The 24,702-nt window shown below is 59.0% G+C and overlaps 2 protein-coding genes across 4 annotated transcripts; both read left to right on the forward strand.

Annotated features, from left to right (window-relative positions):
- Window positions 1-63: 63 nt before the first annotated feature.
- ENO2 (enolase 2) lies at window positions 64-8,156 on the forward strand. The gene is made up of 12 exons (XM_060024232.1): window positions 64-218; window positions 1,474-1,573; window positions 2,087-2,182; window positions 2,333-2,391; window positions 2,680-2,749; window positions 3,334-3,467; window positions 3,675-3,897; window positions 5,124-5,321; window positions 6,198-6,399; window positions 6,604-6,712; window positions 6,875-6,933; window positions 7,238-8,156. The coding sequence occupies exons 2-12, from the start codon at window positions 1,489-1,491 to the stop codon at window positions 7,305-7,307; spliced, it is 1,305 nt and encodes a 434-aa protein (XP_059880215.1). The 5' UTR covers window positions 64-218; window positions 1,474-1,488; the 3' UTR covers window positions 7,308-8,156.
- Window positions 8,157-12,327: 4,171 nt separating this feature from the next.
- ATN1 (atrophin 1) lies at window positions 12,328-24,363 on the forward strand. Of its 3 annotated transcripts, none has more exons than XM_060024234.1 (10): window positions 12,328-12,465; window positions 16,661-16,847; window positions 17,117-17,254; window positions 17,400-17,513; window positions 18,213-20,200; window positions 20,358-20,580; window positions 20,979-21,675; window positions 22,563-22,706; window positions 23,035-23,215; window positions 23,385-24,362. In XM_060024234.1, the coding sequence occupies exons 2-10, from the start codon at window positions 16,821-16,823 to the stop codon at window positions 23,416-23,418; spliced, it is 3,546 nt and encodes a 1,181-aa protein (XP_059880217.1). In that variant the 5' UTR covers window positions 12,328-12,465; window positions 16,661-16,820; the 3' UTR covers window positions 23,419-24,362. The 3 variants fall into 3 exon arrangements, with proteins under 3 accessions (XP_059880217.1, XP_059880218.1, XP_059880219.1); XM_060024235.1 differs by having other exon boundaries at window positions 12,351-12,465; window positions 16,677-16,847; XM_060024236.1 differs by lacking the exon at window positions 12,328-12,465 and having other exon boundaries at window positions 16,797-16,847; window positions 23,385-24,363.
- The last annotated feature ends 339 nt before the right edge of the window (window positions 24,364-24,702 follow it).

A 24,702-nucleotide genomic window follows, 5' to 3' on the forward strand; every position in this document is an offset into this window, starting at 1 on the left:
TCCTCCGCGCTCCTACGTGCGCCTCCGCTGGCGGCTCCTGAATCATCGGGGGCTCCGGGTCACATGCGCCCGCCCGGCCCTATCCGCGCCTCCCCCGCCCGCCGCCCGGGCGCCGCAGCCGCCGCCACCGCCACTCCCGCTCTCTCTGCGCCGCCACCACCACCACTGCCAGCGCCACCGACAGCGCCACCGCCACAGGCTGGGTCTGCAGCCCCGAGGTGAAGCCCCAGACGAGCCCCGCGCCCCTCCGGCCCCCTCCCCTCGCCGCCGCGCCCCCGCCCCTCTCCCCGGGCCTCGCGCATCCCTCGCCCCGCGGCGCTGCGCACCTGCTTCGCCACCAGCGCCCCGCAGGCACCTCCTTCCCCAGCCTTCCCGGACCGCTCGTCTCGGTTTCGGGCTGTCGCCCCCTCCTCATTCGTGCGCCAGGCCTCTGCGCACCTGTGTCTAACTGCGCCTTTCTCCACCCTTGTCTGCCCCCTCCCCATGCCCCTTTTCGCCTCCGGTTCTGTCGATGATAAGGTTTCGCGGTCTCCCCGGGCTGTGCATTTTTACCCTGGCACGTCCTTTGGCTCTGCATCGGGGAAATGTCTTTCTCACCCTTCCTCGGCGTCCGCAGACTTCCTCTAGACGCCCCTCTCCCACTCCTCTCCCGCATCGCCCACTCCGGTTACAGTGTTTCCACTGCACCGGGGAGGGATGGGAAGAAGGGACAATTTGTCTAGGGGCCGGGGGAGGACTGGCCCAGCCGTGCCTCTCCCCACGGGTCTCTCTTCGTCCTCCTCCCTCCCCACGGCAACCCTCAGAGACTGAGGACCCTCTCGCAGACTTCTCTACTGTACATCCCTCGGGAAGAGGAGGGACATACATTTGGAGGGAGATTGGGACCTTGGAGTGGGGGTTGGAGCATTAGATTGTGGGGGATGGGGGCTCAGGAGGAGAGGCCTCCCGCTGCCCATACGACCCATGCTCTTCTGGGCTCCAAGGAGAAATGCAAACCTAGCAGCCGGACCGCCCTGAGGAGATCTGGGGGAACCCCACCAGCCGGCTGCTGAGGGGGCGAGGGAACCACTGCCGTTCCCCTCCCCTCCCCTCCTCACTGCGGAGTCCTCCCATCTCGTTTTTTTTTTTTTTTTAACATCTTTATTGGGGTATAATTGCTTTACAATGGTGTGTTAGTTTCTGCTTTATAACAAAGTGAATAAGTCTCATCTCGTTTTTGATCCTATCCCGCCCCCCACTGCAGTGACCTCCCCTTCCTCACTGCATTGACCTTCTCCTCTCCCCACGGGCGGGGGGATGCCTTCTACAGCCGACGACTGCAGCCAGCTCCTCGTCACCCCCCCCCACACCCCGCCCAGTGCAGTAACCTCTTTCCCATCCCTCCCAGCCTCCCAGCCTTTGGCCCCTCCCACTGGTCTCAGGCTCCACCCCTCTAAGCCTCTTACCTTTCTCCTTCCTTCCCTTCCACCCAAGGAGATCCCAGCCATCATGTCCATTGAGAAGATCTGGGCCCGGGAGATCCTGGACTCCCGTGGGAATCCCACGGTGGAGGTGGATCTCTACACTGCCAAAGGTAATGGGCAGGGCCTTCCCACAGCCGCCATGCTGGCTTTGCCCTCGCCTGGCATGGGAGGCTCCCCGGGGATTCCCAGTGGGGATGGGGCGCTGGGCCAGGCTCACGAGCCTGCAGCGGGGCGGGGTGGATCCTCCTTTTCCAGGGGAGCCAGGATAGGCCGGTCTCTGTGTGCTAGTTTACTGTGTGATACACAGCCTGCCTCTGCCCTCTGTTCACCGTGTGTGCGTGTGTGTACCGTGTGTGCGTGCACCGTGTGCGCTGCCTGCGTAGCTTCATTTCTGTGGGTTCCCACTTGCGCACGTGGGACCTTAGTTGGGTGGATGAGGAGGCCAGTGCTTGTGCATCCGCCTCCGTGCGTGTGTCCGGGTGGGGCGGGGCGGGGGGGTCGTTAAGGAGCACTGGTGGAAGAAGGCTGGATGCGGCTGCGGGGGCGTAGAGCTGGAAGGCTGAAGAATCTCTGGTCCCTGTGGTGTCCTCTCCCTCCATCCTCATTCCACGTTCCCCTCCCAGGGCTTTTCCGGGCTGCCGTGCCCAGTGGAGCCTCCACTGGTATCTATGAGGCCCTGGAGCTAAGGGATGGGGACAAACAGCGTTACTTAGGCAAAGGTGAGGCCCTTTGTCTTTTCCCGGCTCTCCCGTCCCTCTACTGGGGACCTCACACCAGTCCCCAGCCCTCTTCCTGCATGCCTTCCCCCAACCTTTCCTCTTCGGGCCCCGCCTGGCCTGAGCCGGCCTGACCTCTCCACCTCTCCCTAGGTGTCTTGAAGGCAGTGGACCACATCAACACCGCCATCGCCCCGGCCCTCATCAGCTCAGTGAGGCCCGCTCTTTGCTGGGGGTGGGGACCAGGGTCCTGGAAGGAACCCTGGATTAGGGGACGAGGAAGGAGAGGGAGAAAGGCCCACCTCTTGGGAATCATGGTTACCGGGGAAGGATGCCCCCTGCTCCCATGGAGCTTCAGGTCCCCTAATCCAGACAGGCCGCTGTTGCAGGAAGCTGGTTGGACCCTGGCTAGATGTGAGCCTGTGTGTGGATGTAGGGGGCCCTCTGGCTTAGGGTCCAGCCTTCATCCTGGCTTTGGGTGATGGAGGTTCTGCTCACAGGGTCTCTCTGTGGTGGAACAAGAGAAGCTGGACAACCTCATGTTGGACTTGGATGGGACTGAGAACAAGTGTAAGCAGGGGCTGGGAGAGAGTCGGGGTGGGGAGGGAACTCACGGAGCAGATGGAGAACTGAGGGGCCAGCGCTGTGGGGGGCTTCTTAGGAAGGATGACCTGGGACTTCCCTGGAGGTCCAGTGGTTAGGACTCCACGCATGAGCTTCCGCTGCAGGGGGGCACGGGTACGATCCCTGGTCGGATCCTGCAGGCTGTGAGGTGTGGCCAAAAAAGAAAAAAAAAAGAGAGAAGGATGACCCGAGGAGGACTAGCCCTTCAAGAAAGCATGAGTTTAACGCCAGTGGGAGGGGAATGACATTAGACAGAAGGGAGGACTTTGCAGCATAAGGAGGGGGGAGTTGGTGGCAGATAGTCTGTGGTCTCAGGGGTGTTTAGCAATAGTGCCGCTCTCTGCCCTTTCCACTCACCTCCCCTCGCCGCCCCCCACTATTTTCAGGAGAGGATGGATGAGGTGTTGCAGGAGTGGAGAGGGAGGAGGGGGGTCTCCTTTACTGGCTCCTTTTGGGGAGTGTAGGTGGAGGCGAGGCCTGGAAGGGGAAGGGGACGTGTTTGCTCAGTGCCTTCCTCTGTAATCTCCCAGCCAAGTTTGGGGCCAATGCCATCCTGGGTGTGTCCCTGGCCGTGTGTAAGGCAGGGGCGGCCGAGCAGGAATTGCCCCTCTACCGCCACATTGCTCAGCTGGCCGGGAACTCAGACCTCATCCTGCCTGTGCCGGTGAGACTATGACCTGCCCCTCCCAGGGGTGGGTGGGGAGGGAGTATGAAGCCTTGTGAGGACTGATGGGGCGCAGCTAAAGAGAAAGGATGGGGACAGGGGACTCTGAGTCCAGGAAGCTGGAGGAAGTTTGGGATTTGGGGTTGACACTCCCAGGGGCGGAGAGGGAAGTGCTCTGTGACTTTTCTGTCCTCCTGTGGCTCCCAGGCCTTCAATGTGATCAATGGGGGCTCCCATGCTGGGAACAAGCTGGCCATGCAGGAGTTTATGATCCTCCCAGTGGGCGCTGAGAGCTTTCGGGATGCCATGCGACTCGGGGCGGAGGTCTATCACACACTCAAGGGCGTCATCAAGGACAAGTATGGCAAGGATGCCACCAACGTGGGAGATGAAGGTGGCTTTGCCCCCAATATCCTGGAGAACAGTGAAGGTGAGGCCAGGAACCCCACTCCTAGCTCTAAGTCTCACTCCATCCCGGGACATCAGGAAGGGCCACACATTTCACCAAGTCCCGAGGAGGCTGCGTGAGGGTCCCTGAGCTAATTCCAAGAGGTTCCATTCCTCGGAGTGGGTGCCAGAGGGCCTAACAAATTCACATGCAGGCCTGAGAGGACATTCTTTATCCACCCAGACAGATCTGTAAGCATCTGCAAGTTCCCACTGGAGCCCCTGGGGATGCTGGGAGATGGTCTAGGTGACCTGTGGGATCCGTCCCCACCTTTAACTCCGATGGATCCTCAGTTTGATGAGATACACCATACTGCAGGGAATCCACTCCAAATCTATCCCATTCCCACCCCAACCTCTTAGACTTCTAGGATTTCTAGCCTTTCTCTGCCCTGGGAGAAGCCTTATAGTGAAGAGAAACTATACAAGCAGGTAGTGGCTAAGAGTTAACTTTCTGGGGCCAAATTGCCTGGATTTGAACCTTGCCTTGAAGAGTTTCTGGCTGGGGATCTTGCTCACTTAACTTCTCTGTGCTTGTCTTTCTCATCTGTAAAGTGGGAACAACAGTCTCTACCTCTTAGCATATTGTGAGGATTAAATGAGATCGTATGTGTAAGTGCTTAGGTGACATAGTTAAGCCCTCAATAAATTATAGCTATTTAAAACAGAACAAACAAACAAACAAACAAAACTGGGCTTCCCTGATGGCGCCGTGGTTGAGAGTCGCCTGCCGATGCAGGGGACACGGGTTCGTGCCCCGGTCCGGGAAGATCCCACATGTCGCGGAGCGGCTGGGCCCGTGAGCCATGGCCGCTGGGCCTGCGCGTCCGGAGCCTGTGCTCCGCAACGGGAGAGGCCACAGCAGTGAGAGGCCCGCGTACCGCAACAAAACAAAACAAGACAAAACTATGGAACTTCCCTGGTGGTCCAGTGGTTAAGAGTCCATGCTTCCAATGCAGGGGCTGCGGTTCGATCCCTGGTCAGGGAACCAAGATCCCACACACCGCGTGGCACGGCCAAAACAAAAACAAAAAGACTATTATTAACACAATTCCATTCCTCTGCCTTCCTAAAAGGTGGCCTGCTCGTCGCAGACCTGAGAATAACCCCAAAACAACCTTAACCAGACCTCTCCCTAGCAACAGCCCTCCACTTCTGTTCTGAATTTCTTTCCCTCATTCCTCCTCGCCCATCGTATTCCATCCCCAGCCTTGGAGCTGGTGAAGGAAGCCATTGACAAGGCTGGCTACACAGAAAAGATCGTCATTGGCATGGATGTCGCCGCCTCGGAGTTTCATCGTGATGGCAAATACGACTTGGACTTCAAGTCTCCCGCTAATCCTTCCCGATACATCACTGGGGACCAGCTGGGGGCCCTCTACCAGGACTTTGTCAGGAACTATCCTGGTGAGAGCAAGGGCTGTGGCAGGGGGAGGGCAGGGGGCAGGCAGGGATGTGCTGGGGACAACTCTGGACCTTACGGGGGTGCTGACCCGGGTGTCAGGGAGAGATGTCCTGAGAGGAACCTGAGAACCAGGGATGGGGTGAAGGAGCCTCCTGCAGAGGTTGGGCTTTGAATGTCGTGTAATTGTGCAGGTACCTGTGGTGAATCTGTTCCATCTGCTTTGGATCCTGATTAAAGTCATGATCTCTGAAGCTGCTGGGATCAGGGGGCGGGTTTGGGAGGAACCAGGCCTGGTGAGAGGGTGACTGGAACTAGCACAGTTCAGGATCTTTGGTTGAGAAAACTGGATGCTGGGGAATTCCTGGCGGTCCAGTGCTTAGGACTCTGCACTTTCACTGCCGAGGGCACGGGTTCAATCCCTGGTCAGGGAACTAAGATCCCATAAGCCAGCAGTGTGGTGGCTGGATGCTGGATACTGAGTGGAGCTGGACGTCATGTGGGTGCGGAGGTGCTGAATCGCCCTCTCTAGGTCCCCCAGTGGTTTTTACCCCGGGATGGAGGTACTTGGCTTCCAGTTCCTGAGACAGAGCGAGAGAAAATAGACTTAGATTTTGCAGAATGAAGTTTTTAGAATAGCAACGAGGAAGGGCTTCCTGGTAGAAGATGGGAAAATACCAAGATAGGTTGTGAGAAAGTTTCTAAACTCTTGTTTTTTGAAAGGTTTTATGGAAGAATCAAGAAGCAGTTAGGGCAGGCTTGTTTCGGGGGAAGCAGGGGTGAGGAAGCTGAATTGGCCAGGGGGTCTGACCCGTCCATTCAGGGAATCTCAGCGGGGTGTTCCTGCCTGACTCAGAGCCTCCGCATCGCTCTCCCATCAGTGGTCTCTATTGAGGACCCCTTTGACCAGGACGACTGGGCTGCCTGGTCCAAGTTCACAGCCAATGTGGGGATCCAGATTGTGGGTGACGACCTGACAGTGACCAACCCAAAGCGAATCGAGCGGGCCGTGGAGGAGAAGGCCTGCAACTGTCTGCTGCTGAAGGTCAACCAGATCGGTTCGGTCACCGAAGCCATCCAAGCGTGAGTGCCTGCCGTCCCTGACTCAGCCCGTTTCTCCCAGCCCAGTCTTGCCCACAAGTGCTGAAGGGGGCAGGGAACCTGGAGTCACTTTCACGGCTCTCCTGGTTCTGCTCCCTCTGCCCAGACGTTTCTTGACCAACATAGGGGATGAGAAGAGGGTGCGGGCGTGAGGCGTTGGGGCTCAGTGCTGCTGTACGGATGCAGGTGCAAGCTGGCCCAGGAGAATGGCTGGGGGGTCATGGTGAGTCACCGCTCGGGAGAGACTGAGGACACGTTCATTGCGGACCTGGTGGTAGGGCTGTGCACAGGCCAGGTGAGCGCCAGGGAGCCCTTTGTGCAATTGGTGGGTTCTAGGCTCGGGTGGCTCTCTCCTTCCAGGTGTTTGCAGGTGTTGGGGGAATTTCAAGGGAGTATAAGTTTTCTTTCACGGGGCAAAGGGCGGCCACGGAACTGCTTCTCTTTTGTGGTGTTTCAGATCAAGACTGGTGCCCCATGCCGTTCCGAGCGTCTGGCTAAGTACAACCAGCTCATGAGGTTAGGGGACCCGGGGAATGGAAGCCCAGGGCCCAGGGGGTTATAAGCTGTGTTTCTCCACCATTTCATCTCCAGTGCCCGGGGCCTGGAGAACAAACAGTAGGCATCCAGAGAATACTTGTTTTTGATGGATGGGTTTACAGATGGCCTGATTGACAGCCCACGGAAAGCCAGGGAATGACCTTGCTCAGGCCAGGACCCGGGAGCAGGTGGTGCGAGGGGCTTGGAGGATGGCGGCCCCATGGGAAGCGGGGGCGGTCCTCCTGCTTCCCTGACTCTTTCCTTTCTGACTCACCTCTCTCAGAATTGAAGAAGAGCTGGGGGACGAAGCTCGCTTCGCCGGACATAATTTCCGCAATCCCAGCGTGCTGTGATCCCTCTACCTGCCTGGAGACTTGGAACCCCTCGCCCGTCCTCCTGGAACCTCTTCTTTCCAGTCCTGCTCGAAATTTCACCCCAGACAACACCCCGGCTGACCTGCTGCGCTGCTCCTTGACTGGTCCAGCCCCTGCTGTCTCCGCTCTCGCCCACTCTGGGTTCCACACTCTCCACTCCTTCCTTTCTCTTCTCCCTCCTCAAAAACTGGCCATGGACTGAGGATGTAAGGGCATCCATGGAAGACCGATCAGGGTCCGTGCCGGAGCGTCAGGGCTGGTTGTTGCGGTGTGTAGAGGGGCCGTGTGTCATGTGTGCTTTGCGCTGGGTCTGTTCGTTTCCAGGTTGCATATGAGACAGGAACTGCACAGTGCTGAGTGGAGGGGAGTGCTGGCTGCGTGCTCAGGCCTGGCCTAAGGCACTGATGTATTATTTATTCATTTATTTATTTTTCATTCATCCTGTTAATGGTTCACTTCCTCATAACTCCAGGGCCAGAAACTGGCCTGACTGGACGGGACCATGTGTCTGTATTTCATGTGACTGTAGATTCTGAGATGACCTGGGGTGGGGGTCTTGCTGGAACGGGAAGGGTCACAGAAAGGGGCCTCGATGAGGGTTCCTGTGTGCGTGCCAAGCCTTAACCTCAGCCTGGCTCGGTCCAGAGGTGGGGCTGTGTGCCCGGGGCTCCTCCCCTGTCCCTCTCTCCCCAGCCCGTCTCCCCCTCGTTCGTTCTTCCTGCAGCTGCACCTGAGCACCGTCTCACTCCCCCGTGCCGTGTTCCACAGCTGCCAGCACCTCTGTGGCGTTGAAATGAGCACCACCATTAAAGTGTGAGTCACCGTGCATTACTGTGTCTGAGGAGTCTTACTCTCGTGCACACGAGGGGAGAGAAGATGGAGCTCCTGCAAGTCGGTGAAACTGGATAGCAGAGCTGGGGAGGGCACAGAAAGAGGAAGACGCCCAACAAATAGGCCAGGAGGATGGCATTGCCCACCTCACCCTGGCCAGGCAGGGAGCACATTGCCGTGCCGTGTCAGCAGCAAGCCTGGCCCCAGGACCCAGGGGAATTGGGGGTCCTTAACCTGGGGCCCCAGAATTCCTAAAAGTATCAAAAATTGTGTGTGTGTATGCATTTTTGGAGAAAGGGATCCAAAGGGTTTGCAGATTCACCAAGGGCCTTGACCAGAGGAGGGATAAAGCTGTGGACTGGAGCAGCTCCGGTACTGGGCCTCTCCCAGACCAAGTCCTGGCTGCTTCTGGGATCGACCAGCACTGCCTGGGCAGCACCCCCTGCAAGGTGGGGACCCGGGGAGGAAAGGATGGTGCTTGGGAAGAATGGTACTGGGGGTACAGAAGCCGGAGGAAACAGCCTTCCAGTAAACTGGGGATTCAGGACCTGGGGTGCTCAACGGGCCCCTCCCTGGGTCAGCCTGCGAGAAGGGTGCCAGTGTGTGGCTGGGGAGACGCACTATCACCCTTCAGCTCCAGCGGAGCCCCAGCATTGAGATGGGAACCCAGGAACCACCGGGGAGGAGGGGGGAGGAGGGGGGCGGGGGGGAGGGGCCGGAGGAGGGGGGCGGGGGAGCCCCCTCCAGGGCTCGGATACCCGGGTGGAGCTGTGGCCACTGGAGCGTATCAAGCTTCTGTAGGCTGTTGACTGCACTGGCTACGGGGCGAGGGTGGGGGGAATTGCAAGGCTGCTCCCTCTGTGGGCCTCCCACTCTGTTTCTTCTCTGAGTTCTGGTCCTGGATCCCCTCTGCCATCCTGCCCAGCTCCAGGACTGGAAGAGGATTCCCGTTCTGTATGGGCAGGACCCGCTTCTCTGCTTTTCTCCTCCTGTGTGGCTGACAACTCAGCCCTTTTCAGTCGAAGAGTTTCTCGCCCCATCCTCTGTGCTCTTCATTACAGCGCGGGCATCTCAGCTTTCCCTTCTCTGCTGTCTCCTGGTGTCCTTTTCTGTTTCCCTTGGGGGCACACCGTACTTTTCTCTAGGGTCCATTATATCCATCTTTCTTCAGTAACTCCTGGTCGGAGCCACATTTCCTAACCTCTGCCCTTTCCTCCTTGCTAGGTCGCCTTCTCATGCCCCCCCCACCCCAACCCCTCAGGTACTGGCTTGGATTGGGTTACAGCTAGCTCTGCCTGGGCCTCCCAGGCCCCTCTCTCCACTTTCCTTTTGTGCCGTTGCCTGGAGACGGGTGGGTCGTGGGGACTGGGGCCAGAGAGGGAGCTGGGGTGAGGGATGGTGGTGGGGTGTGTGTGATGCTCCCTGAAGCTGAGTTGTGAGCCCGGCCCTCAGGTAGGGGAGGAATTGGAGGGGGTAGGCCCTGGCTTCTCTTCTCACTCTCCTTATCCCGTTTCCACCACTGCCTACGTTTTTCTTTTAGGCTCCGCTATGTCACCATCCTAGCCCATCCCTTAGTGGTTAAAAAAGGAGGGAGAAGAGCTCGGCCTGGAAAGGAGCTGGGAAGAGCCTGGGCCAGGGCCCAGTGGGAGTGCAGACAGGGAGGAAATGCAATGGAGGGGGAACCATGGGGAGAGGAGGAGCCTTGGAACAAAGTTGGGGGGTGGGGAGAAGGAGCTGGGGTTCTCCTAGGACACAGATGAAGGGAGTGGGCAGCGGGGGTGGGTGGGTGGGGTGGAGCTGTCTGGAAAGCCCTGAGGGATAAGGAAGGTGGGACTGGGGTAATAAAGTGAGTGCCAACCAGTTCAAGAGTCTGAAGAGTGGTGATTCATTCCTAGGCCAGGGAAGCCTTCCTGCTCGGGTTCCCCAGTGCCACAGGATCCATTCAGAGCTTCTGGTACTCCTAGAACTAGGCTGAGCCCGGCCCAGGGAAATAGGAGGCAAAATCTACCAGTTGCTGCAGAGCCAAGCTCCTTCCCTCTCAGAAGGCTGGTGGGATCCTACCCTCAGGGCCCACCCTGGGCCTCTAGCTGGCGGGCTCACACACAAACACCACCCCCAGCCCCGACCTGGAGCGCTACTGAGGGCTCCCAGTCCAGACTCCGGCTCCAGCTCTTCCCGTTTCCCAGCCTGCCTCCCTCCCATTCTCTGGCCTTCCCGATCTCAGCTGCCAAAAATCACCCAGCGTCTTGGTGTCCTTTGTCCTGAGAGATGTTGCTGCTCGGTGTGGGGCAGGGAGAGAGCCCAGGAGACTCTGGGGGGTGGGGACTGGGGGTGCTGGCCTCCTGGCTGAAGACTGGGAGTGGCTGGGGACTGTCAGGGGCAGAGGCTGCCTGGAGAGGGGTCTGCGGTGGAGCTGTCTCCACATTAGAATGATCTCGATGGGGGAACCTGGGCACCAGGGGTTGTCTCCACGTGGAGCCTAATCCCCACCCGACCCCTTCCCTGTAGCCCAAAGTACTGTGAGTGATGACTCTGTACAGATTTGAGAAGGAAAATGGAGCTGCTACCAGCCAGAGGGCCTGAGGATGGTGTCCCACTCCCATAAATGAACGCTCATGCGCCCCCATTCCTACCATTTCCTTCTACTGCTTTCCCTTTCCATCTCCCCTGGCTTGTCCTCCCTATCACTGAATTTCCCTCCTCCTCCGCATGGCCACCAAAGGCCTTGTCTATCTTACATTTCTTTCTCATCTTCATTACCACTCCCTTCCACCCGCACCCCATTCTATCTACCTTGTCTTGCCAAACGAAACCCTCCTCAGCTCTTTTGGAAACCACTCCCCCGCCCCCCCTGGAATCCAGCCATCCCCCCCACCCCCGCCCCATCTCCCACTTTCCTCTCCCACCCAGAACCCAGTCCCCTAGAATCTGCATCTGGTCCTACCGTCTCCATCCTTTCTTAAGGTTCCTCTTGCTTTCCCTTCTCTCTCCACATGACATCTCTAGACTTGTCATTACTCCCAATTCTTATATTTGCAGTTCTTTTCCCAACACCAATCACCCCCAAACTCTTCACTCTCGTCCAGAAACCCCATCCTCCTGTGTATGTCTCCATCTTTTCAATTTCTTCCCCTCCTTATGACCCCAAACTTCCATCCCATTCTCTCTCACAAATGCCCTCCCAAAGCTCTTCTGCTACACGTTTGCCAAAGACGCTGTCACCCCAAGCTTCTTTCCCCTCCCCTTGTCACACACCTCACTGCCCCCCGTGGCCCCCAAGAAACTCCATCTCTCCAACCTAACTCCATTACCCCATCTCTGCCACAAACCCACAGGCCTCCCCCTCACCTCTACCGCACACCCCTTGGCCCCCAAACTTCTCCAGCCCCCCTCATAACTGCCCACACAACCCACGGCCCCTCCTACCTAGCCCTCTCCCGCGCCAGGCCCGCGGGCTCCCCGCATTCCGCCTGAGCGAACCCCTCCCCGCGCCCAGGCCCCCTCGGCCTCTGTCTCTGACAACTCGCCCGGCGCCTCCCCTTCTCCGGATCCCCCTCCCCCCCTCGCCTCGCCGCTCGCCTCGCGCTCCCTCCCTCCCTAGCGGCTCCCTCCCGGCCCCTCTCTCCTCCGTTCCTCCGCGCTCCCTCCTTCTCCCTCTTCCTCCCTTCTCCCATCCCCCTCTCCCAAGCGCCCTCCCTTCGCCGTCCGCTTTCCTGTGCGAGTCGCCGGACGCGCAGCCCAGCCCGCCCGCCCGCAGCCCCGCGTCGGGCCGGGGCCTGGGGCCGGGACCCGTTTCGGGGGGACCGCCGGCCTCCGGGAGGGGCCAGGAGGGGGCGAGGGAGACGACCGCCCGGGAAGGGGCGGGGGCCGCGGGCGGAGGCCGCCTAGGGGGCCGGGGATCGCGCGACTGCAGGCTGCGCGGGGCGGGCGCGGGCGGCGGGCGGCGGGTCGGAGCCGAGCGGAGCGCCAGCCGGGCCGCGGGGGCGGGCGGCGGCGCGGCGGGGGCGGGCTGCGCGGCCCGGGCGTTCCGGGTGGCCTGGGGAGGCGGCAGGCCTGGGGAGGGGCCGAGCGAGAGCGGGGATCGGGATTTGCTCCGGAGGCGGGCGGGCGATCGGGGCCAGGTGGGGTAGAAGGGGGGATGGGGGCCGCCCTCCGGGGGGGTCGGGGCCGCCGCCGCCGCCGTCGCGGCGGCGACTGAAGCCGGGAAGAGGAGAGGGGGGCGGGGGAGCGGCCGCCGCCGCCCCCCGGAGGCGCCGGAGCCCCGAATCCCGCTCGGAGCCAGCCAGCCGTCCCGAGCTACAACCAGGTAAGCTCTGCCGCGGCCCGGGCCTCGGGCCCGCCCGGGTTCTGGCCCGCGGCTCCCCACCCCCACCCCTCGTAGTTCCCCCTCCCGCCGCCGCCGCCTCCATTTGTTATTTTCCCGATCCGGTCCCCCACTGCGGGCACTGCCTGGCCTGAGGTTGGGGGCTCAGGGGGTGGGGCCAGCCCCCGAGGAGGGATGGGGGCCGGGGCACCCGGAGGATCGGGAAGGTGGGGGGAGGTGGGAGGATCTCAGGAGGAGGGCTGATGGGGCAGGAGGGTAGCCAGGACCCTGGGACCCAAAGAGGAACCCCGAGGTGGAGGGTCGGCGGAGGAAAAATGGGATGCCCGTGAGGGGGCTTCGGGGCGAAGGCAAAAAGGAATGGAGAGATGGCAGCGAGGTGGGGCATGAGGACTCCAGGAAAAGCCCCAAAGGCCCAGAACCCGGGTTTCAGAGCCCGGGGTTCGGGGTGCTAGGTGTAGAAGGGAGTTGGGAAATGGGGAAGGGGTGTGGTAGGTGGGAAGAGAGGGATTGTAGCTGATGAGGGAGGAGAATGGAACCTGGGGAAACGGGGGCTCTGAGAGGGCCACCTTTGAGAAGAAGAACCCGGCGTGTTCCCGGGTGGAAGTGGGAAAGTGATGCCTTTGTGACTCAGTTTTCTTTCCCCTACCCCGGGTCACCTCTGACCTTGTTTTTCCAATCTCAGACACAGGTACTTCTTGGAGAGGGGCACACTGGGGCCCAGTAGTGTGGGTCCTCCTGCAACTGATGAGGAAGACTGGAACCCTGAAGGGAGAGTTAGGGAGCAAGGGTTTCTGGGAGGGTGGAAACACAGGAGAGAATTGGGCAGTCTTATAGGCACTCCAGACAAGTTGTGACCCCCATCCTCAAATCCGCAGAGCACCCACTGCCCCTCTAGCTGCGGTTTCCTTAAGAGGGGGTGGACCTTCATTACTGTTTTGTGCTCAGAGATTTCCCTTTGTGCGTGGACTTATTTCTACTGGGGTAGGTACTCTTAAGCTCCCTTCCCTGAGGGTGCTATAGGAGGACAGGAGCTGCTTTGGCAACTGCAGGGGGAGTTGCTGGCAGCTGGACCCCCGGGATGGACTGTAGAGGGGCAGGTTCTGCCATTTTGTTGCCATGGCAATGATCCAGCGGGATGTCTAATAGACGGGGGTTCAGAATCTTGATGGGGCCTTTGGCTATGCCCTTGGAACTCTTGGCTGGGTTCTGGAGGATGTTTCTGGAGCTGCTCATGGAGAGGAGGTTCCCCAAGGGGTCCACCCCCTTCCATCCAGCTGTCTTTGGGAAAAAGGTAGACATATTACTTGCAGGTCATAGTTGTTTCTCTAAGACCCTCCCTTTAGGCATGGTGGGGGGATAGAAGTGCTCCTGTTCCAAGTTATACCATCCTTTGGCAGTTCATTATTAGGGACTTTTTGTATAGTCTTTTTGCTTCTTTGCACAGGTATTCTTCCATTTTCTTAAACTTGAGTCTTCCTTCCCAAGTATCCCTTTTCGTCTTTCCCAGACTATCCCCCACAGCGACCCCTTCCCTCAGCTAACCTTGGACCTTCTGTTTCTCTGACCTTGTAGGAATGGCTGGGCTCTCCATGCCCATCCCAGGTGAGGGTGGCCCGGGGAAGAGGGCCGTGGAACAGCCTGGTGTAGTGGAAATACTCCAGAACAGGAGTCGGGAGACCTGGGTCTAGTCCTGGCTGTACCTCTAACTAACTGTGACCTTGGTCAAGTCACTTCTTATTTCTTTGAGCCTCAGCTTCATTATCAGATGAAGGGATTATAGATAAGATGATATCTGAGGCCCCTCTGACAACTGTAGATTCTCAGGCTTAGGCCAGTGCCTTGTTATCTGCTGGTCTGGGCTGCACTGTTATCTAGGACTGGTTTGTGAGTCTGGCAGGTCTGGAATGATGGTGGAGGCTGGGCCAAAGATCCTGGAATTCACCCTGCAAGCCCATCCTAGAAAGCCTTGTGCCTCGAGTGTATTCCTTCAGACAGCCTCCTCAGATTTCTCCCTTAATTTCTTTTCTTGTTCTTACTTAGAGACTCTTTCCCTATTTTTCACGTTTTCACCTCCGCAATCCGGCCTTTATCCTTTTGCTTTTGCGGTAAGGTGCCGAAGTTGAATGTGCTTAGTGTCTTGCAGACACATAGTAGGTGCTTGTAGATGGATCGGAGTTACAGTGACCGGCTACTAGGACAGGAAGGAGGGTAGCTCAGCTTGTTGGTGCTAAAACGTGCCCCAGGTTCAGGAATGTATATATAACCCAGCCCTACCTCCTTCTCTCTCCTGCCACTCCTTCTCCCCAGGGTCACCTACCCTTTTATGACTGCTTTTCTCCTTCAGAGCTACTCATTGCTAATTTTATCAGATTTTAACTGATTAAAGAAGTTGAGGTTGGGGAGGGCCACGCGAGGCTTGCTCTGTTCTTCAGGTACATCCCTGCCTTTCTCTGACCTATTGGATCCCCTGACTCTCACCAACCATGAACAGGTTCTGTGATAGGAAGGAGAGATGAGCACCCTCCTTTAAGGGGCTGGCAAAGACACCCCAGTCACAGTCATCTCTCGTGCTTTTGTTAGGATTGTTTTCCCCTTTTGTTATGCTGGGTTTTGTTCTTTGTGTGGGGGGGGGGCGTTGACAGTATTTGAAAACCAATTCACACAACAACTCAAAAGTGTAGTAATAGTTGTAATGGAAGAGAAATGGCTGGTGTACTGGGCAGAGCACCAGCTGTAAGTTCAGAAGACAGGGGGCTCCGTCCCAGCTATTTCGGGACTCTAAGTAAGTAAATTGTTATTAAGTTTCCTGGAAAGGTTAGGCTCACCCCTCACTGCATGCCTCAGTAGGGTTCAGTGGAGGTGAGTGAGAGGTATTTACTCTGTATTCCTTGGGAAAAATAGTGCTACAGAATGTAGAAAGGCTATTTCCCTAGCCAGGCCTCCTAACTAACTCAGAATAGGTGGCTAAGCCTACTCCGTTTGCACTGAGGCCGGCAGCACTTCATTCAAGAAGACCTACTGAAGTTAGTGGGTTTACAGGTCAGTAGCAAGAACAGACCAGAACATCCATATATACATGACATCTGTGGGGAATAGAGAAAGGAAGAAAACTGTAAGAAGATACCATTTTTGTTCTCAAAAGATCTTACGGTTAGTAATATGGAGAGATGTGACACTTCGCAAGAAATACAAACACGTGCAAATGAAAATTACTGGCTATGTAGCTAGGCCGTGAGGAGGGATGAGTCCCTGTCTAAGCCAGGTGGGAAGACAGGCTTACAAATGTGTACATTTGTCTCGTTTACCCACTGTTATTCACTGATTTGGTTGGTAGAGTGAGAGCCTGGACTTTTCCTCTAGCCGTAGGGAACGCAAGCACTAGAGCAGGGGTCTTACGAGACTCTCAGAATTGAAGTTCTGCACTTTGGGGATACCTAGGTTTGGTCTTGGCCTTGATCGGGCTGTGTGCCTTTGCACTGTAGAATGGGACATTGTTCTCCCACCTACTCTGATGTGAAAAAAAGATTCTTTTCATATCTCTGGGACTGATCTAGGCCTTCTGAGAATTCTCCCCACCAACTTCTGATGAGAGTACAGCTAAGTACTGAAGAGCGAGCATGGGCTTTGAAGGCAGGGAGATGGGGCTTGGTTCTGGTGCTGTCACTGGTTCCTCACTGTGTATTTATCACACGAAGTTGGGCAAGTCACAGTCACAATCTTTGAGCCTCGGTTTCTTCACCTGTATAATGGGGATAATAAGAACACCTCCTTTTCAGGGTTGGTTGTAAATATTAGATGAAATTGTACACGTAAGGGCTTGACGGAAAGACGCTACTCCGTAAATCAGCTAATACTTCAGCTACGTTTCCTTATGCTCCCTTTAAAGGCTCTGTGGAATTCGTGTGTGTGCATCTATTTCCTAGGGATCACGAAGGGTGACACGGTGTGATCTCCTGAACTGGGGTGCACAGGCACCTCGGCGTTTTCTGCCTTCCCACGAGATGAAAGGGATGCTGTTGCCGGCAGAGTTGCCCTCACAGGCGGCTGGGATGACCCATGGGCACGCCAGCAGTGTCTCATGGCTGGGCTGCTTACTCAGCCCCTTGACAGGCACGGTAGTGTTCCCTTCAGACTAGTGTTCCCTAGTTTGGAGACTCTGATGGTCTTTTTCCAACAGGCTTCACTGAAAACAGACCGTGTGAGTTCCAGGTGCCTGTACTGGAAACTTGGAGATCCTGCTTCCCAGGCCACAGCTGTGGGGAGCTTAGGGTGAAGCAGATAAGTTTCTATATTCAGCTGCCCAGGCGGAGGAGAATGGGGTCTCCACAGCCTGAAGAATGAAGACACGACAGAATAAAGACTCAGTGAGTAGGAGCTAAAATGAGAAACACGAAAGATCAAGGGCAGGGAAGCTTCTGGCCTGTCCCAGGGCCCAGCCCGCCCCTGCCACCCAGCTCCACTCTTTCCTCTCTTCCACCGCCAGGCAGCACCTCCACCCCCCAGCAGACGAGCCTGGCTTTGAACCCCATCCTTCTGGGACACCCGCTGGCGGGGGAGAGTAGAAATAAGGCACATGATGAAGTGAGGCACAAGGTAGAAAACGACATGACCTGCTTGCCTCCTTCTCCCTCAGATGTCAATGAGGAGTGGACGGAAGAAAGAGGCCCCTGGGCCCCGGGAAGAACTGAGATCGAGGGGCCGGGCCTCCCCTGGAGGGGTCAGCACGTCCAGTAGCGATGGCAAAGCCGAGAAGTCTAGGCAGACGGCCAAGGTATTCTGTCCCCATGTCCTGCAACAGGCTGCCCAGGCACCAGGGCTGATGGTGTGTATGTGTGTTGGGGGGAACTTCCTGTCTGGCTGAGGGTCCTGGTGGAGCTCGCGAGGTATAGGACAGGCATTTTCTTTCTCTCTAACAGAAGGCCCGAGTAGAGGAAGCCTCCACCCCAAAGGTGAGCAAGCAGGGCCGGAGTGAGGAGATCTCGGAGAGTGAAAGTGAGGAGACCAACGCGCCAAAAAAGACCAAAACTGAGGTGGGAGACCCTTGCAGCCATCCTGACCCATGTTCTGACCATTCTTTCACCCAAACTTCCTTTTGCTCACAGTTCTTATTTTAGTTTTGCCTGGAACGTGCGAGAAGAGTCTTATCCTAGCGCTTATTAAAGTAGCCTGTCTGTGTGTCAGTCAGATCTTCAGAGCCTTGGCCAGACTGTCAGATGATCAGGCAGGGCCGGAAGGGGACGGGAAGAGTGTGGGGATTCTAGCCTCTCCTTTTCTAGGTGCTGGCTTTCATGCAGGGGCTGGGGAGGAGATCCAGGCTGAGGAGTCTCAGTGGAAGGAACAAATAAATCATAAGGAGCATGCAGAAGTGGTCTTTTTAAGAACCAGTGGTTTCTGGGATGTGTAGCTAAAGGGGTGGATGAGATGAGAGGATGGCAGATGGGCTGGTGGGTGGAAGACAGGGATTTGGGTTCAGCTGTGGACTGGGAGAAGGTGCTAGAGATGGACACTCGAGGAGGGAACTCAGGCGGCTGCTGGGGAGCAGCAGAGACCGCGGGGAGAGTGGGGGAACCCCCGGATGGCAGGGAGGTGGGCTCCAGCAGGAGTACTCAGCGCATCGTGGCACAGTGGTGTGCTGTGAGCGGGAGGTTATTTTGTGCGAGGGAGGCCCCCAGTCCAGAAGCAAGGAAGGAAAAGGCAAGGGAGAAATGGCCGTCCCTCTTCTACCGCAGGAGCTCCCTCGGCCACAGTCTCCCTCGGATCTGGATAGCTTGGATGGGCGGAGCCTCAATGATGATGGCAGCAGCGACCCTAGGGATATCGACCAGGATAACCGAAGCACGTCCCCCAGCATCTACAGCCCTGGAAGCGTGGAGAATGACTCCGACTCATCTTCTGGCCTGTCCCAGGGCCCAGCCCGCCCCTACCATCCACCTCCACTCTTTCCTCCCTCCCCTCCCCCTCCAGAGAGCACCCCCCGACAGCCAGAGCCTGGCTTTGAATCCCATCCTTCTGGGACACCCACTGGCTATCATGCTCCCATGGAGCCTCCCACATCTCGAATGTTCCAGGCTCCTCCAGGGGCCCCTCCCCCTCATCCACAGCTCTATCCTGGGGGCGCTGGTGGAGGAGTTCTGTCTGGACCCCCAGTGGGCCCCAAGGGAGGAGGGGCTGCCGCTTCAGTGGGGGCCCCTAGTGGGGGTAAGCAGCACCCCCAGCCCCCCACCCCCATTTCAATATCAGGCTCTGGGGCTGGTGGTGCTCCCCCAACAAAGCCACCCAACACTCCAGCTGGTGGTGGAAACCTACCGTCTGCTCCACCGCCAGCCACCTTCCCCCATGTGACACCAAACCTGCCTCCCCCGCCTGCCCTGAGACCCCTTAACAATGCCTCCGCCTCTCCTCCTGGCCTGGGGGCCCAGCCGCTAGCTGGGCATCTGCCCTCCCCCCATGCCATGGGGCAGGGTATGGGTGGACTTCCTCCCGGCCCAGAGAAGGGCCCCACTCTTGCTCCGTCACCCCACCCTTTGCCCGCTGCGTCCACCTCTTCTGCTCCCGCCCCGCCAATGAGGTATCCTTATTCGTCCTCTAGCAGCAGCTCTGCAGCAGCCTCCTCTTCCAGTTCTTCTGCCTCGGCCTCGGCCTCCCAGTACCCAGCTTCCCAGGCACTGCCCAGTTATCCCCACTCCTTCCCTCCCCCCACCAGCCTCTCTGTCTCCAATCAGCCACCCAAGTATACTCAGCCTTCTCTCCCATCCCAAGCTGTGTGGAGCCAGGGTCCCCCCCCCCCTCCTCCCTATGGCCGCCTCTTGGCCAACAGCAATGCCCACCCAGGCCCCCTCCCTCCTTCGGCTGGAGGCCAATCCGCTGCCCACCCGCCAGTCCCGACACATCACCACCACCACCAGCAACAGCAGCAGCAGCAGCAGCAGCAGCACCATGGGGGCTCTGGGCCCCCTCCACCCGGGGCATATCCTCACTCCCTGGAGAGCGGTAGCTCCCACCACGCACACCCCTATGCCATGTCTCCCTCACTGGGGTCTCTGAGGCCCTACCCACCAGGGCCCGCACACCTGCCTCCACCTCACAGCCAGGTGGCCTACAGCCAAGCAGGTCCCAGCGGCCCCCCAGCCTCTTCCTCTTCCAATGCCTCTTCCTCCTCTCAAGGGTCCTACCCGTGTTCACACCCCTCTCCTTCCCAGGGCCCCCAAGGGGCGCCCTACCCCTTCCCACCGGTGCCTCCGGTCACCACCTCCTCGTCTACGCTTTCCACGGTCATTGCCACGGTGGCTTCCTCGCCAGCAGGCTACAAGACAGCCTCCCCACCTGGGCCCCCACCGTATGGCAAGCGAGCCCCGTCCCCAGGGGCCTACAAGACAGCCACCCCGCCCGGATACAAGCCGGGGTCCCCGCCCTCCTTCCGAACGGGGACCCCACCGGGCTACCGAGGCGCCTCGCCACCCGCAGGCCCAGGGACCTTCAAGCCGGGCTCGCCCACGGTGGGGACCGGGCCGCTGCCGCCTGCAGGGCCCTCGGGCCTCTCATCCCTGCCACCACCGCCTGCGGCCCCCGCCTCAGGGCCGCCCCTGAGCGCCACGCAGATCAAACAGGAGCCGGCTGAGGAATATGAGACCCCCGAGAGCCCGGCGCCCCCGGCCCGCAGCCCCTCGCCCCCTCCCAAGGTGGTAGACGTGCCCAGCCACGCCAGCCAGTCGGCCAGGTGAGAGGCGGGGTGGGGGTGGGGGTGGGGTGGCGGGCGCGGGACGGGCCTTGCATTCGTTCGTGTGGTGCTTTTCAAAGTACTCCAGGCCCTGGTCTCGGCCGCTGGTGCGGGGCCGCTCGCAGAGGCTGAGCGCGCGCTGCCTCCCGCCCGGCAGGTTCAACAAACACCTGGACCGCGGCTTTAACTCGTGCGCGCGCAGCGATCTGTACTTCGTGCCGCTGGAGGGCTCCAAGCTGGCCAAGAAGCGAGCCGACCTGGTGGAGAAGGTGCGGCGCGAGGCCGAGCAGCGCGCGCGCGAAGAAAAGGAGCGCGAACGCGAGCGGGAACGCGAGAAGGAGCGCGAGCGCGAAAAGGAGCGCGAGCTGGAACGCAGCGTGGTGAGTTCACCGCGCGCCGCCTCCCGCCTCTGGCCCGCCCTCTACGCGACTCGGGGAGGCTCGAGGGGTGGGGATGGTTGGGGGGGGGGGGGGTCATGCGCCACCTGTCGGAGGGGAGGAGCCACTGCAGCCCAGGAAATGGAGACCAAAGGATTCCAGCGGGAGGAATTGCATCTCTGGGCTGGAGGAAGGCAAGCTCAGGTCAGAGTACCTGTGGATCCCAGGAAGAGCCACTAACCTACATAGGAAGAGAAGGGGCAGGGAAGTCCCTGGCGGGCTGAGTTCCAATGAGTTGAAGCTTTAGGTGTTCAATGCTGAGACATGAGCAGCTGAGGACCAGGGCCAGCCACCTCTTTCCAACCTGCCTTTTTGACCCCGCTTCTCCGTGTATCCCACAGAAGTTGGCTCAGGAGGGCCGTGCTCCAGTGGAGTGCCCACCGCTCGGCCCAGTGCCTCATCGCCCTCCATTTGAGCCGGGCAGTGCTGTGGCTACAGTGCCCCCCTACCTGGGTCCCGACACTCCAGCCCTGCGCACCCTCAGTGAATACGCCCGGCCCCACGTCATGTCTCCTGGAAATCGCAACCATCCATTCTACGTGCCCCTGGGGGCAGTGGACCCGGGGCTCCTGGGTTACAATGTCCCGGCCCTGTACAGCAGTGACCCAGCAGCCCGGGAGAGGGAGCGGGAAGCCCGTGAACGAGACCTGCGTGACCGCCTCAAGCCTGGCTTCGAGGTGAAGCCTAGTGAGCTGGAACCCCTGCACGGGGTCCCTGGGCCAGGCCTGGATCCCTTCCCCCGACACGGGGGCCTGGCTCTGCAGCCTGGCCCACCTGGCTTGCACCCTTTCCCCTTTCATCCGAGCCTGGGGCCCCTGGAGAGAGAACGTCTAGCGCTGGCAGCTGGGCCAGCCCTGCGGCCTGACATGTCCTACGCGGAGCGTCTGGCAGCTGAGAGGCAGCATGCAGAAAGGGTGGCTGCCCTGGGCAACGACCCACTGGCCCGGCTGCAGATGCTCAACGTGACCCCCCATCACCACCAGCACTCCCACATCCACTCTCACCTGCACCTCCACCAGCAGGATGCCATCCATGCAGGTGAGACTCCTGCTTCCTTGCCCAGGCCCTTTGAGGCCACCTTGCCGCCCTGGCAAGTGATCGGTGCTTCTGTCCCTCGGGCCAGGACTTCCCTCCCCACGTCTGGCCTGAGCCTCTCTCCTGAGATTGCTGCCCTGGCCTTTGCCTTCGCAGCCCGTCTCCTCCTGCCCCAGCCTTGCCACGGAGACCCTTCCCCACACCCCAGCCCTCTTCAGGTCTGGTGCCCACCCACGACAGAGGCCCAAGGTGGGAACCTTTGAAGGAGCACGGTCTTCCTCCCCTCACAGCCCCTGCCTCTGAGCCTTCACGTAACTATTTTCTTCTTCCTCTGGATTCAACTCTTGTTTCTTGCCATCTTCTCCCCTCCCTGGCGGAGGTGTTTCATGTTCCTCTCTGCCTCTGGATCTGTGACCTTCTGGAAAGAGAGCCTTGTGGCTCTGGTTGTGGGATCACAGTTGACAACGAGCTTTACTCACTGTCTTTTCACCGCATTTCTTACTGTCAGAACACTGCCCCGTGTAGCCTCACAGTCACGTTCATTGCAGGCTCCTTGTGCTTTCTCTCTTTGAAGCTCCTCCCCGTCTCATTTCCTAAACTTCCAATCCTCTTCCGTCTCCTCTCAACAGTCCACTCCTCCCTCCCTATTCCTCAGGTCCCTCTGCCAACTGTAATCTCCTGTCCTCTGCCATCTGTACATCCCTACTGCAGTAGGGTCTTGCCCTGTCCATCTCCCAGGCCCCTAGTTCCTCCACTGTGCCTCCTTGATCCACTGGATCTCCCAGTGTGTGATTGCCCACCTCTCGTCCCAGGCATGGATGCCTTCACCCAAATGCATGGCTTTCCCCAAACCTCCCTCTGGTGACACCTTCCTCTTCTCTACCCTCCAGCCTCTGCCTCGGTGCACCCTCTCATTGACCCCCTGGCCTCAGGGTCTCACCTTACCCGGATCCCCTACCCAGCTGGGACCCTCCCCAACCCCCTTCTTCCTCACCCTCTGCACGAGAACGAAGTTCTTCGTCACCAGCTCTTTGGTAAGGATGGAGGTCTCGGGGTTGGGGAAGGTCTCACGAGGGAAGGGCAGAAAGGAGGAAGTTAGGTGGTGGGATTGGCCTGGTTGGGCTTGGGGAGAGATGAGGAGGTGCCCAGAGGAGCTGGGAACGGGAGTAGGAGGGCTGAGGCCCTGCCCAAGAGAGGCACAGGGTTTAGGGCCAGGCTAAGAGGCCTGAATCCTAACCACCCCTGGCAACTTGCTGGGCTGGCTGTCACCTAAGTTGATTAGTGGCAGCTCCTCTGTATGTAAAGCGGCTGGCTACCTCAGTACGCCATCAGTCACGTGGCCCCTGCCCTTCCTGCCCACAGCTGCTCCTTACCGGGACCTGCCAGCCTCCCTCTCTGCCCCGATGTCAGCAGCTCACCAGCTGCAGGCCATGCACGCGCAGTCCGCGGAGCTGCAGCGCTTGGCGCTGGAGCAGCAGCAGTGGCTGCACGCCCATCACCCGCTGCACAGTGTGCCGCTCCCTGCCCAGGAGGACTACTACAGGTACCGCAGGGCGCCCTAGGCCAGCCCGAGGGGACGCAGCTCAGCCCGCCTGGGATGGGCTGTGGCTCCCGTGGGAGGGGAACCCCTTCCCCACCATCCTCTGTGAGAGAGGCCAGGTCAGGATGGACCTCAGTCTCTCAGTCCCTGCTCTGCCCCCCTCTTCCCCCAGTCACCTGAAGAAGGAAAGCGACAAGCCGCTGTAGAACCTGCGATCAAGAGAGCACCCGTGGCCCCTGCATCTGGACCCAGGAGGCCTCCCTCCCCGCCTGCCACTCAGAGCGGAGGGGGGTGCCGCTCAGTCCCAGGGCCTGGGCCTCTGGGCAGAAGGAAGGAGGAAGGGACAGATGGAAGGCCAAGGCTCCTGTGGTGTGCGGAGGTGGGGAGGGGGCGGGGGTGAGGGCGGAAAGCGCACAGCATCTTGGACCAGGTCCCTCTCCCTTGGCCCCCGCCTTTCTCCCTCCCCCACGCCCCACCCCCGTGGCCACCGCCTCTCCCCCACCCCTTGGTGTGATTATTTCATCTGTTAGATGTGGCTGTTTTGCGTAGCATCGTGTGCTGCCCCTGCCCCTCCCCAGCCCCCGTGTGCGCGCCCCCCACTGCGATGTATGCCCCTTGCCCTTCCCCCACATTAATAATTTATATATATAAATATCTATATGACGCTCTTTAAAAAACATCCCAAACAAAACCAACCAAACAAAAACACCCTCACGACTCCCCAGGAAGATGTCTGTGGCTGTTTCTTTGTGGGCTACTGGGCGTGGGTTGGGGGCGTGGGTCTCTGCGCGGCGACGCCTCGAGAGAAAGCTGTGGGATCACCGGAGACTAGCCCGGAGGTGGGTGGGGCCCCTGGAGAGTTGGAGAGGGGACCTCGAAGAGCCCGGGGTCCTGGAGCTCTGGCTCTGCCCTAACGGGGTCCGTTATGGCGCAGAGTCTTGGCCTTCCTCCCAAGGCCGGCGAGTCAGGACGCTGGCGGCCTGGGACAGCTCTACGCAACTACGCAGACTTGGGAGGCACTTCTGCCACTGGCCCCACAGTTAGGGGCCACCGGAGACTTGCATCTTTTCCGTAGGACAGTTGGAAATGGTGTTGAAGCGGAGGTGCAGGGGGCGTGCCTGCTATAAGTTTAAGCGTTCAGAACGCAGGAGTTTTAACCACCCTATAGTTCGAGGAGGGAGTGGGTGACAATTTCAAACGCCCGGAAGGGAAAGGAAATTAGAGGGCGTTAGCTTCCCCCCCACCCCACCCCACCCCACCCCACCCCACCCCGACACAAGGCCATTTTCGGAAAGCGCGGGAGCTGCTTTAACGCCAAGCTTTTACTGCTGCGAATCCTTGTCTACGTTCTTAAAAACTAAAGGGGTGTGACTGGCTTCTTCCTGAGCCAATCGGCATAGAGTTATTTGCATAGGCCTGTACCAAACGTTCACAAACTCTAGAAACGGATGATTTAAGAGCGTTCTTTTCAATACTGTTTTCCCTTCTGA

Source organism: Delphinus delphis, chromosome 11 (genome assembly GCF_949987515.2).
Source record: "Delphinus delphis chromosome 11, mDelDel1.2, whole genome shotgun sequence".
Lineage (NCBI taxonomy): Eukaryota > Metazoa > Chordata > Mammalia > Artiodactyla > Delphinidae > Delphinus > Delphinus delphis.

What these genes read in the sequence shown, in the direction of transcription:
- ENO2 (XM_060024232.1), top strand. Translation starts at nt 1,489, where the DNA reads ATGTCCATTGAGAAGATCTGGGCCCGGGAGATCCTGGACTCCCGTGGG. An exon ending in CCCCGGCCCTCATCAGCTCA is followed by an intron (nt 2,392 to 2,679) that starts GTGAGGCCCGCT and finishes TTCTGCTCACAG; the next exon opens with GGTCTCTCTGTGGTGGAACA. An exon ending in TAGGGCTGTGCACAGGCCAG is followed by an intron (nt 6,713 to 6,874) that starts GTGAGCGCCAGG and finishes GTGGTGTTTCAG; the next exon opens with ATCAAGACTGGTGCCCCATG.
- ATN1 (XM_060024234.1), top strand. Translation starts at nt 16,821, where the DNA reads ATGAAGACACGACAGAATAAAGACTCA. An exon ending in AGTCTAGGCAGACGGCCAAG is followed by an intron (nt 17,255 to 17,399) that starts GTATTCTGTCCC and finishes TCTCTCTAACAG; the next exon opens with AAGGCCCGAGTAGAGGAAGC. An exon ending in TCTTCGTCACCAGCTCTTTG is followed by an intron (nt 22,707 to 23,034) that starts GTAAGGATGGAG and finishes TCCTGCCCACAG; the next exon opens with CTGCTCCTTACCGGGACCTG.